Raw genomic sequence first — 14,023 nt, forward strand, 5'->3', positions numbered from 1 at the left:
TTCTTGACTTTAAGTTTTTTAATTAATTAAGTAGTGTAAATGTAAGTGTAGTTACTGGCTTTTGCTTCATAAGTATCTTAGGGAGGATTTTTTTTCTCTTTTACTCTTCTCCAACGTTTGAGGTAGGTAATTTTCCCAGTTAAGTGAGAGGAGGAAGACAGGTTTATTTCTAAATCAATGTTCTCTGAAGCTACAATGGGCCTTCTTTTCCATTTGAGACAAGCACTTGGCTTTTCCCTTCTCTACCCAAATCTCACCAGAGTGTAAAAACTGAAATCCAGTTTAACTGGGGACAGCATATCTTTCATTGTGAAAGCTAGTTAGTGTTTCACTTTCCTCTCTCAGTTTTTAACGTCATGTTAAAATTTTTATTTTTCTTTGTTAATTTCTTTTGACTCATTGATGCATCTATCCAATATTTTTAGCTCTCAGTAGGAGAGTTGGTCAGGAACATGGAGTGTATTCTTTAGATAAAGTATACCAGAAAAGCTTCTCTAAGCAGGCGATATATGAATTATTAAAAAGTCTCCAGTCCTGGCTGGTGTAGCTCAGTGGATTGAGCAGGGGCCTGTGAAGCAAAGGGTTGCAGGTTCAGTTCCCAGTCAGGGCACATGCCTGGGTTGCAGGCCAGGTCCCCAGCAGGGGACACATGAGAGGCAACTACACACTGATGTTTCTCTCCCACTCTTTCTCCTTCCCTTCTCCTCTCTCTAAAAATAAATAAATAAAATATTTTTTAAAAAGTCTCCAGTAGAGATACTTTTCTCAAGTAGAGGTGAAAGCAAGTGCAAAGGCACTGAGGGAGGAATAAATTCTGGCATTTTCTAGGAACAGAAAAGATCACCATGGCCTTCCTGAAGTACTCAACTGTTTCTTCCACATTTCAGTTTTAATTCACTGAAAAGATCACTGTACTTGGAGTCATAAAACCTAGGTTTGGTTCTTCATCCCATTAGTTCTATGACCTCTGTCAGGTCACAACCTGTCTCTACCTTTTTCCTCATAAGTATGGGAATATTAGAAAATACTATCTAATCTCCAGGGTTGATGAGAATATTAAATAAGGCATGAAAAAGCACATTGTAAATTACAAAATATTATATCCATACATAGTATAACAATTGTGTAAATAGAGTGCATGTGATCTGCATGTGCACCAGCTATTTGTAGAGGCATTTATTGTGTGCTCCTCTGTCTCTTTTTTAAAAATTTAATTATTGTTCACATACCCTCCATCTCTTTATTTTGGACACCTATGTGTCAGGCTGCTGCAGGCCAACTTGGCCTGTCTGTTGCTGATGTTCTCCAGCACAACTGTTACTCTGCTTCATGTTCTATTTCTGGGTACACTGGAAACATTTTTCTTTTTTGCTTATTTAGCTCATGTTTGCCCACTTTAGCTCATCATAGAATAACTACTTGCGTGTTTCAACATTATTCACATTTCTGAATCAGAGGACTTGGTTCACAATGAGCACTACTTCAGTAAAAATGTGTTCACTCCATTAAAAGACTTCACAACTGCTGTTCCATGCCAATGATGCCTATAGGCAATTCTAATGAAACTTCTGAAGAATCCTGAGAAATCATGTGAAGGGTCAGGTGTTTCAGAATTCTGAGGTCTTGCCTGACTAAAAACCTTATGATTCTATATGGCCTCTGGAGACTTTCTATTAAATCTTATGTTTGAATGTAGGCAACGTCTTTAGTGTTAAGAACTGTGGAAGAGAAGCCAGAATACCAAGCAGGGTTCTAGTTCTCACTCTATCACCGTGCGTCCCTGGTCTTCTTTATCTACTAGAAATGAGAAATGCCACCCTCCCCCAAAAAAACCTTATTAAGATCCAGCAAGCCCTGGCTGGTGTAGCTCAGTGGACTGAGCGTGGGCCTGCAAACCACATGATCATGGTTCAATTCCCAGTCGGGGCATATGCCTGGGTTGCAGGCCAGTTCCCAGCAGGGGACTCACGAGGGGCAACCGTACATTGATATTTCTCTCCTTCTCTCCTTCCCTTCCTCTCTAAAGATAAATAAAATCTTTAAAAAAAAAGATCCAGCAAGATAACATTGTATGAGAGTTTCTGAATGTATAAAAGTTAGAGATTTCATTTTGTTACATTATATCTGACAAGTTCTCACAAAATACAGGGCCCTGCAGAAGCCAGGCCTGCTTGAGTGTGGTTGGTAGGGTAGTAATATGGGTGTAATGATTTATAGTTTTAATTTGAACATTTCACCTAAAATGTCATATGGTGTGTTTGAGTGTGATACTGTTATGTTGCAGAATTACATGCTTATGGTTTTGTAATAACAGATTTTGAAATAAAAAAGGGGCAGTATTTGTGTCAGGCTCTGTATATGTTATATAGGTTCCTGCATTTTTAGAAAGTTAGAGCAGTACTAGACAATGCCTTGCCTAAGCAGAAAGATTCAGTGGCGACTTTCAGCCCTAATAGAAATCACTGGAAGAATCTAGGGTTTCTCCAGTGAAGAGTGTTGCTCTCTAACAGAACAGGTGCTGAATACACTGATGATACAGGCATTAATAAAAGAGGCTACTACTGATCTATGAACAAGGCAATAATAAGCCAGAAACATCCAATTAGTCAGTGAGCTTTTTCAAGTCCAGATCCATAATACCTTAGGAATTGATCTACTGCCATTGTTACTGCCTAGCTAAGGCATTTATTTTATGACCTAATTTAATGTCATGACTCCAGTCTGAACTCTCTCCTGTTCCACTTTTCCACTTAAACATGAGTGGTTAAGTGTACATACAAATTTGATCATGTTACTCTCCAGATTAAAACACTTCACTGGCTATGGGATCAATTATTAACTTCTTAGAGGCCTTTTTAGCACCAGGCCTCTGTTCACCCAGGCTAATCTACTACTCTGCCATACCCTCCTTACACTCTGCCATACGCTCCTTAAACTCCTGAACCTGGAAAAGTTTTCTTATGCCTTCTTGTTTTTTGGCATGTCATTTCATTTACATGGAGTTCCCTTCTGTTGGAAAATTTATTCTTATTTAAATAACTCTATTCAAATGCGCTCTTACCTGAAAACCTGAAGTATAATATGAATCTTGAAACAAAGTAAAGCTACCTGCCTGGGCGAAGAATATTCTTTGTCTTCATCAGACTACCATTAGTCCAGGGTGCTTCTACAGAAGGAGTTCATAATTATTTGCCTGTCTTGTGTGACAGGTTTGAGAACACAACAATGAATATAAAATTGCAATTGTACTACCATTTTCAGCGTTTCATGTAACATTTACACTGGGAAATGCAGTTTCCTAGATAACTGTAAACATATTTAAACATCATTTTGTTTGATGACAGTAGTGACAAAAGGATATAAACCTGTCTTTAAAACTGAATTTCACATACATTTACACTTACTATCTCTCAGTCGATCTAGCTATTTTTAAATAATTAAGGACTCTGCAGAAAACAAAGGGAAGAGGTAGAGAGGCAATGCTAATTTGTCAAGGTGTGTGGGTGTAACACTGTCCCAAAAGCAACAGACGAAAGGAAAACTGCTCCAAGGTTTGCACAATCAGCCGAATAAAATTGCTTACTGTATGGAGAGGCAGTGAATCCCTCGGATGAAGCCTCCTCCCTGGGGAAATTAATATTTATAGTTTGATCTACCCTAAACGTTTGTGTATAGGAGAGGGGATATAAGAATATGCAGAGAAAATAGAGTGGAGTGTGGCACTGAGTTGGAGGAGGCAAGAGAAGGGTGAAATGAGAACAAAGTTGCCAGATTTAGCAAATTCAATATTCGAGGCACACTTGCACTAAAAAAACGATACATTGTTTCTCTGAAATTCAAATATAACTGTGCATCTTGTATTTTACGTGGCAAATCTAGTAAAGGAGAAAAAAAGGCAGTATTACTCCGACGTTCCCGGTTGTGTAAGAAATACACTCAAAGGCGGCCCGCCCTGGCAGGAAAAAAAGCGGTAGCGCTGAAGAACTTAATCGTAAGGGAAAGTCACGGGCTCTTGCAAAACGGGAGGGGGGAGGGGAGAAAGGCTTAAGGTAGCCGAGTTCAGTCCTCCAGCGTCCCACAATTCTCTGCTCTCGGTTCCTCTTTCCTCGCTCAAGATGGCGCTGCTCGCGATACAATCCTGGCGCTGGGCTGCCGCGGCGGCTGCTTTCGAAAAGCGTCTGCGCCTCTCGATTCTGATCCGGCCTCTAGTGTCTGTGCGCGGATCAAGTTCGCAGTGGGGGTCACGTCAGCCCGGCGTCCCAGAAACCTCTCGAACCTCTCAGGTGAGATGCCATTCACATGGAAGAGTGGGGTGAAGGACGAGGGGACCTATGGGGAGAATGTAGCCCTCAAAACCTCGGGTGAGAGAAAGAGCCAAGAAAAAGGTTGTCAGGGCTAACTCAGATCAGGAGTAAGTGAAGGATATTGGGATTAGTAATGTGAGAAAGGGGCGAAGAAATCCTTTGGGGGTACAGCATATGGCAATGGGACAGGAGGTTCCAAACGGAGGTCACTGGGAACGCCGGTGACTCCCGCTGAATTTACGCTGTATTATTTTACTTTAAGATACCCGTAGACACCATTCTCCTACTGCTCACCTTTGTAAATGCGAGGTAAACTGGACTACTTTCCAAAGTTAGTGATGGAATTTGGAACCAATTTGCCGGTGGTTCAGGTTTTACTCAGTCGGAAGTAGCATTTGGAGAGCACTGTAAGGAGACTGCAAGGTAGGTATTAACAAGCGGCAAATTGAGTTGGCACCAGTTATGCCCCCTTGCTGAGAGGGCTCCTCGATAAGACCAAACCGTAATTATCTTTCTGTCCAAAACGTAGACCGTCCTAAATTTACATGTAAACACGATAGTCCTTTGATCTGAAAATAGTGTTCTGTGTACACCGGTCGCTTTGGAAGCGCTAACGCTATTTATCTTTAACTAATGAATGTAGTTATGGTTATAGTGCCTCTTAATATTTGTGTCCCTTATTATCTCTCGAGAGTAGGTTTCTATTATGTGTACTTGCTCTACCTCAGTGTATCTTTATTTCTTATATATTGACAAAATATGTCATTGACACCGCTTGTTCATGAGTATTGCTAACGTATTGCCAGCTTTGTATGAGAAACAGCCTCGTATAATTTTGATTCTTCATCAACAAATATTTAATGTTTACTGTGTACATAGCACTGTGCTAGATAATGGGGTCCCGAGAGAAACAGATACGGCCCTGGCTGGTGTGCTCAGTGGATTGAGTCCCTATCGCTGGTTGATTCCCAGTCAGGGCACATGCCTGGGTGGCGGGCCAGGTCCCCAGTAGGGGGCGTGCAAGAGGCAACCACACATTTGTGTTTCTCTTCCTCTTTCTCCCTCCTTCCCCCCTCTCTAAAAATAAATAAAATCTTTAAAAAAAGGGAGAAACATATGTTAATGTCTTCAAGATTGGTCAGTTTAGTTAAGGAGATTGGATCTATGCATTACAATACTAAAAAAACAAGGTAGTAGTTTAAATATAAAATGAACAGTGTAATCAACAGGGGCTGTAGACATCCAGACGAAATACTGATAATTAAGGACCAGATTAAAGAGCGAATCTCATGCCGGTGATAGGATTGGGGAGAACATTCCAAGCATGGGGAATAGGGGATGATGCTAGGCAAGTGGAAAGAATTTGCTCATTCAGTAATGAATGAACACCTCAGTAACAAAATATAGGCCCTGGCCTTAAAGAGTTTAAAATCTAGTAGGGGAGGTACACTCCCCCTCTTGGGAGAATGCCCATGCCTTCTCCTTTCCCTTCTTCATCCCTGTCATGCATGCATCTCCTAAACTCTAAGGGTCTTCATGAGACTTTCAATCAGGGGAACAATGGGCAGTGGCAGCTCTTCCCGGGCTAACCCCCTGACCCTGTCCCCATGGTCCCCTTTTCTCTGACTTCTCAATGAGCCAAAGTAGACCAGCCTAGGCTCATTTTGTTCCTAGAACTTTCTAGAGAACCAAAGCAGCCCCACCTAGGCCTCTGTCCTGTTGCTTCTTCTATTCTAATCTATTCCACATTTCACTGTCCCCACCTTTAATAAACAGACTTTCAAAAAAATCTAGTAGGGGAAATAGATGACGTAAACAGGCAATAACGATAGTGCAATTACAAGGATGGTACATAGTACTAGAAGATATTCATGGGGATCATTAAATCTAATCTTAAGGTGGCGAAAATTGCCTTCAGTGACTGATAGTAAGCAAAGGCCTGAAACATTAGAAGCTATTGACTAACTTCTAATCAATAACAAGTGCAAAGGCCCAAAAGTGAGAGAGAACATGGACCTTTTGTAGAATTGCATACAGTTTAGAGTAGTGAGGAGTTCAAGATAGGAAGTCGCAGATTAGACTAAAGAAGCAAATCCAGATAATTTTATTAAGGTTTTAAAAACACTTTATGGTTGAAAGTTTGTAACACATGATCTCCTGGGAACCATTCTTGTTCCGTAGTCCTCTAATAATAAACCAAATGAAGTTAAGATACAATTTGTAGGAATTTGTTAGGCTGCAAGAATGAGGGGGAAAAGAAGTCATTAGGCATTTCAGAGAAGGTGATGGCAGTAAAAGTTAGCTTTCTCTCTTTTCATGGACACTATCTCCACAACTTCCCCTACTCTCTTCTCTACACCCTACCATTTCCTTTGATCACCATTTCTGTAATGTGAAAAACAAGGGAAAGATGTTTCCTTTGTTTTCTACTTCTTAGAGGTATGCAACTCTCGCCATCTTTAGAAAAATGTGAATTTAACATGGAGATACAGGCTTTAAAGTAGAGCCTGATATAATGTGAAGCACATTCAAATTAGTTAGTGACTTGTGATTAAGATTACCAAGTGAATATTGAATGCATACTTTTAGGACAGTCATTAATATATAACAAAATATTTTAGAGCTGAAAGAAGCCTTAGTACAGTATTAAGCAATGATGTTAGTGGGTTGGATCAGCACTTTTTTATGGATGAAATTCAGTAGAATAAGAGAGTATCAGTGCTTTATACATATTAAGGGGAAGTATTGTTTTATGTACTTTTGTTTTCTAGATTTATATATACACATGTGTGTGATTGCAGGATGCATTGTAGTTGTGTTTTTCACACAAGATTATGTCCTAGAGCATGTGTGCAGTATGGAAGTAATTAGCTTTATGTGGCTGTTTAAACTAAAATTAAATTAAAAGCTTAATTCCATAGTTGCACTAGCTATGTTCCAAGGACTGAATAGCCACATAGATATGGAACATTTCCATAATTGCAGAAAGTTTTATTGAACAGTGCTGCTATAAGAGAGAATGTTATACTCAGCATTTCTAATTTTGCAGATGAGGAAACTAAGTCCTAGTTAATTTACAACCTTTAAAGCCATTCATTCATTTATTGTTTTCTGTGTGTCATGTATTTATAGAAGGCTAAATAAGACTCTGGCAGACACTAGGTGCAAAATAAATATATACTTTTAAAGATTTCATTTATTTACTTTTAGACAGAGAGGAAGGGAAGGAGAAAGAGGGAGAGAAACATCAATGTGTGGTTGACTCTCATGCATCCCCCCACCAGGGACCTGTCCCACAACCCAGGCCGGTGCCCTGACTGGGTATTGCTGACTGGGTATTGAACCAGTGACCCTTTGGTTGGCAGGTCACCATGCAATCCACTGACCTACACCAGCCAGGGTACAAAATAAATATTTGTTGAGTTGTAAAGATACTGGTTTAATAATACTAGAGCACTAGTAATAGAGGGAAACACCTTAAAAAAGTTTTTCTCAAAATTGAAAGATTTTGTGTGGTAAGATTTAAATTGTAATGATTTGTTGTACAGTTGCCTCTCAGCTACTTTAGTTAATATTAAAAGGTCTTATGACTTTTGAATGATAGAATTTTGGGTTCATTTCATTAATATTTAAATGTTAGAAACTTAGGCATTATATAATTAATGTGTAGCACTTTATCTATGTTTAAAGTGTCCTTGACTCTTGATCCTGGTATTGATCATATACTTTATTTCTTAAAATAAAATTTATTGGGGAGACATTCCTTAATAAAATTATATGTTTCAAGTGTACAGTTCTATAATTCATCATCTATATACAAGGTGTGTCCAGAATGTATCCAGCTATGTAATTTGAAAAATGAAGTCATTTATTGAAGAAGATATAAGATACAAAGAACTTTGTACCTAGGACAGTGATGCCCCAGTCCCCTTCAAAGTAGACACCTTGGGACCTCACACAGTTCTCCCAATTGCCATCAGTTGCCCATTGTATTTTTTTGGATCTCATTTATGGTCTGAAATCTCTTCCCTTTCAAAGGTGATTTTAATTTTGGGAAAAGCCAGAAGTTGCAGGGCGCCAAATCTGGACTGTAGGGCTGCTGAGTCACCTGGGTGATTTGATGTTTCACAAAAAAAACTCTGCATGAGACGTGATGCATGAGCAGGCACATTGTCTTGACGAAGCTGCCAATCACCAGCTGCCCATAGCTGTGGCCTTCTGAATCATCTGAATAGTTTCCACGGAGAATGTTCGAACTTAATGCAAAATTTGATGCAGATTTGTTGATCTACTTGCACAGTCATTTTGAAAGTTGTGGCCACCCAGTCAGTACACATGTTCACTCAGTCATGTCTATTGCCCCCACTGACTAGTACAGTGAAGTTGTCCTTGTTTACACATGCACATTCCAGTCCACTCTCCTTGGCTGCCAAATTACATTGATGTCACGCAAACTGTTCTTGTTATATTAACAGCGGGGGCGGGGGAACTTCTTCCATATGGACCTCATATAGCATTGTGTGTTTACCACCCAAGGTCAAATCTCCTTCTGTCACCATATATTTGACCCCTTTTCCTTTACTACCTCTCCTCACCCCACCTTTCCTTCTGGTAATCACTATACTATTGTCTAGTCTGAGTTTTTGTTGTTTGTCTTGTTTGTTCATTTGTTGCTTTTAATTTTATATAGCATGTGAGTGTAATCATATGGTTCTTGACTTTTTCTGACTTTTATTTTGCTTAGGGTGATATTCTCAGAATCCATCCATGTTGTTGCAAATGGCAGTATTTTATCTTATGGCTGAGTAGTATTCCCATTATATGTATGTACCACATTTGCTTTTTATAACAAATTTATTGAGATTAACTCACATATCATACAGTTTACCCATTTAAAATGCACAATTCAGTGGATTTTAGTATATTCAATGATATGCGCTACTGTCACCATAGTCGGTTTACTTTTTTATTACCTCAAAATAAACCTGTTACCATTTTGGCTATCACCTCCCATTCCTTTCCCCCACCTGCCCTAAGCAAATACTAATCTAGGTTCAATCTCTATAGATTTGTCGATTCTGGACATTTCATATACATGGAATTAAGACTGGCTTTTTTCACTTAGGACTATGTTCTAAAGGATCATTCATGTTGGGCATGTATGAATTATTCTATAGTTTTTCATTGTATAGTATTCCATGATATGGATATACAAGATTTCATGCATTGCTCAGTTGATGGACATTTGGGTTGTTTCCATAACAATCCAATGGATTGTTATGTATAACTCAGCAATAAACATTTATGTACAAGTCTTGAATGGATGTAAGTTTTCATTTCTCTTGTGTATATACTTAGGAATAGAATTGTTGGGTCATATGGTAACTCTGTGTTTAATTATTTAATGAACTGCCAGACTCATTTTCAAAGTTACTACATCATTTTACATTACCATAAGAAATGTATGAGGGGTCCAGTTTCTCCACATCCTTGCCAGTGGTTGTTATCTGACACTCTTTAGTCAAGGCATCTGAGTGGATGTGAAGGGTTATCTCATTGTGGTTTTCATTTGTGTTTCCCTGATGACTAAAGATGTTTATCATCTATCCATGTGCTTATGGGCCATTTATATATCTATTCAGGTTGTTTGCCCATTTTTAAATTAGGCAATTGGTCTTTTATTATTGATGTGTGAGAGTTTGTTATATATTCCAGATGCAAGTCCCTAATCAGATATATGGTTTATAAATATTTTCTCTAATTCTGTGGGTTATTTTTTATTCTCTTGATAGTGTCCTTTGAAGCAGAAAAGTTATTTTGAAGAAGTCAAATTAATTTTTTTCTTTTATTGCTCAAACTTGATGTTATAGCTAACAATCCATTGCCAAATATGAGGTTGTGAATATTTACCCATGTGTTTTCTTCTAAGGATTTTATAACTTAATTCTACTGAGATACAGAAACATTTCTCTTGTATAGTTGTAGTTCCTTTTCTCTGCTTTGTTTTCTTTATATATTACAATTAGGAACATTATAGTCCTAATAGTACATTGTCATAAATATAACTTTATATAATTTTATGACTTTTAAAGAAGCTAAGGACAAGTAAATATTTATGGCTTTTGTTATATTAATCTTCATATTTATAATTTCTAGTCTGTATTTGTTCTCTTGTTGAGTTACCATCTAGAGTCATTTCTTTATCTCAAAATAGGTGTGTTCCCACTCATCTTTGTGATGTTATTGGGAATATATTGCGTCTCTATAAGTTATAAGCTCAGCAATACATTATGTACATATTATTTTGTCGATGTAAAATCCAAACCTGTAGAGAACTTTTATAAGAATTTGTTTAAGCCAGACTGGTGGCAGTTGCCGGGAAGCAAGGTCTCAAATGCTCCTGAGAATGACAATTTTGCAGTTTCTTTTGTACTTTTGGAATTAAGGAGGGAACATAAGGAAGATTACCTGAAAGTGGAAGAAAGCAAGGGGAGATTGGATTACAGAATAGTTAACAAGATTATGTGTTCTCAGGGTGGTAACCTTTCTGAGGCACTTAAAAAACTCGATTACTCTGGCATTTCATACGTATGTTAATCTAGATCCACAGAAATAATGGGCAGGGTTTGCTTAAGGCAAAAATATACCTTTTAGTAAAGAAGTTGTATGTCTGAGGCATGACTCCATGACCTGCCCAGTTAGGAATTTATAATCATATTATCCTGTGAGGTTAGTTTCCATAGAACCTTTTTTTTTTGTCCACAGTTGTTAGCTGATGTCAACATAATCAATGTCCACAGCTATGGAGAATTTTTATAAATTTATTTGAGCTAAACTGACAGTTGCCAGGAAGCAAAATCTCAACAGATTGAGGAAATGCTTCAGAGGATGTGGCAGTTTTTCAGTTTATTTTATACATGAGAATCAAAGAAGGAGATGGAAGGGGGATTACATGAAATTCATTGGTAGAAGATTAGGGAAGTGGGAGAAAGCCAAGTGAGTAAACCTCTGTGATTGTATAAAGAGTAAAAAATGGAGAGACACTTTTACATTGGTAGGTACAGGATAGATAATAATTAACATTTATAGCACATAGAGTTGTTATATGGGGAACAGATAACAGTGTGGGGGTCTGGTGTGGCGAGTGTACTCTGAGGGGTCTGGAAAAGGAGAGTACTCTGACATTCCAAAAGTATGTTATCTTAGATGCAGAAATACAATAAAAGGAAGCTACAGGCCCAGGACATGACTATCTGCCGTGACTCCCTTTTAATTAGGAAGTGTTTTTTTTTAAAGATTTTATTTATTTAGAGAGAGGGGAAGGGAGGGAGAAAGAGAGGGAGAGAAACATCAATGTGTGGTTGCCTCTCACATGGCCTGCATTGGGGACCTGGCCTGCAACCCAGGCATATATGCCCTGACTGGGAATTGAACTGGGGACCCTTTGGTTCACAGCCTGAACTCTATCCACTGAGCTACACCAGCCAGGTCTTATTAGGAAGTTTTATGTTTAGATCATCCTGTGGGATTACTTTTGGTCTTTGAGTTTGTAAGACCTGCCACACTGAGTTCCTCAGGTTTAGTATGTGGCCACTTTTTCATCCACAGTGATTTCCTCATTGGGTGAACATCATGGAGTGTGCTTTTGGAAGCCTAGATGATATAGCATACAACACATCTAGGTTATATGGTGTAGCCTGTTGCTTGGTAGACGAGGAAGAATAATTTTTTCTCTATCCTTTTGGGTTCTTGGCTGAGACATCCCTATACTAAGGGACAGATTAACAGGAGAAAAAAAGTTTAATAATGTATTTATCTCCTCATGAAGTTTTTGGAATAGTTTGAGGATAGGTGTTTGATCTTCTTTGAGTGAGAAGTAAAATTTGCCTGTGAAGCCAACTATCTGGTCCAGCACTTTTGTTTGCTGGGAGTTTTTTGATTACTACTTAAATTTCATGTGTTGTCATTGGTCCATTCAGGTTTTCTGATTTTTCCTGATTCAGTTTTGGAAGTTTGTATATTTTTAGTAATTTACTCATTTTGTCCAGGTTGTCCAATTTTTGCTTTTTACAAGTGGGCTATATGTGTCAAACCTGAATAAAATACAGGTAACAATCTAAATTCAATCACAAAAATAAAATACTTTCCATTTTCTGACTTTGATGGTAATAAATATTTACATTATTTAAAGTTTTTGCTCATTTTTTAAAAAAAGACATAACATGCTGAAGAGTACACAAAATGATGGAAAAAATCATTATTCTGTCCAAGGGATGAAATGGTAGTATAAAACAATATTCTTACATATAAACCAATTGACCAGTGATATCAAGGAATCTACCATGGTGTTTACTTCAAAGATGGCATTCAAGTATGTTATTTAGAACACTATGCCCAATGTATCCATTAAGAAATAAGCACTGCTATCTAATTTTTGTAGTTATTAATATCTTCTATATTCACCACTACCTTCTCCATATGGCTCTCCATAACCTCTTCCACTATAGCCCTCTCTTCCACCATAATCTCCCCTGCCTTGGAAACCACCTCCCCTGCCACCACCTGCCACCACCTGCCCCACTCCTCCCCCACCAGCTCCCCAAACTCTGCCCCCTCTTCCACCTGCCACCACCTCCTCTACCACCACCTCCACCACCCCAAGCACCCCTTCCATCGCCTTCTTGTCTCTTTTGCCAAGGTGGCATTTTGGGAGGTGATGGTTCTATTTCATTTGGCTGTCCTCCCCTGTCAGGCACCCTTCCCATCAGCACCTTATTAAAATGGCACATGACATTTTCTCCCAGCTGGAGCCACTATTTGTCTTAATGATCTTGGATCTCTTCTTGAGCAGTGAGTAAATGTGCCAATGTAATCATCATCTTAGGTGGCAAAGCATAATGCTTAGGCTGATAAATTCTCGCTATGTCATCTGTTTTCACCTTTGCTCTGTCAGACCATCCAAAAGACTTCACTGTTACATTCAATTGTTTCATCAACATCCCCTCGTGGCACTCATATTCATAGGAAAGAGCATCATTGATTCTTTCCAGTTGTTTCACCTGTTCCCGAGTTAAAATCAGTTTTCAGCAGTGATTTTCCCACATGATTTTTCTGGACTTTTGAGAGATTAGCTTTCACCTTTGACTCCACTTGGTTTAACGTAAGTGGAATGTCAGAGGTTCTTGACTTGGGAACACCAAGGGTATCACAGATAGCTTGAACTTCCTGATAAATTTCACTATTTTTATCTAACAGAATTTTTACATTTCTTGTTCTGTAATATATATAATGCTTAAAGTTCTGTACTTAAAAATAAGAGAAGTTTCTAGCAGTCATCTTTCTTCTTTAAATGGTCTTTAACATCTCCTGATATTAGTACAGAATACGGACATGCCATTTCTTTAAAAAAAAAAACAACAAAACACTTATCTGAAGCTGGAAGCTTTCCAGATCATCTCCCCCAGCTGAAGTGATACTTTCTTCCAAGTTGCACAGTGATTTTATTTGAGAGCCTAACCAAACACAGCTCTGAAAATTCAGGTGAAGACAGTCTACCCTCCGCTGCCTTGGTAAAGGCTTGCTCTTCTAACAGTGGTCCCTTACACCCCAATGCCTCTAGTGTGACCAGCACATCCCCCTCCATTGTAGATTCGGGAACTCTCTCCAGCCCTTTTATCCAATTTCTTGGCATATAGTTGTTCATAGTATTTTCTTACAAT

General features: G+C 38.6%; 1 protein-coding gene across 1 annotated transcript in view; it reads left to right on the forward strand.

Annotated features, from left to right (window-relative positions):
- Nucleotides 1-4,094: 4,094 nt before the first annotated feature.
- ABCB7 (ATP binding cassette subfamily B member 7) overlaps nt 4,095-14,023 on the forward strand; it is a 101,089-nt gene continuing 91,160 nt past the window's right edge. Inside the window, exon 1 of the mRNA XM_037139565.2 lies at nt 4,095-4,283. Coding sequence (XP_036995460.2) covers nt 4,116-4,283 — 168 coding nt within the window. The 5' untranslated portion in view covers nt 4,095-4,115. The remainder of the gene's footprint in view (nt 4,284-14,023) is intronic.

Source organism: Artibeus jamaicensis, unplaced genomic scaffold (genome assembly GCF_021234435.1).
Source record: "Artibeus jamaicensis isolate MK-2021 breed Jamaican fruit bat unplaced genomic scaffold, CSHL_Jam_final contig_240, whole genome shotgun sequence".
NCBI lineage: Eukaryota > Metazoa > Chordata > Mammalia > Chiroptera > Phyllostomidae > Artibeus > Artibeus jamaicensis.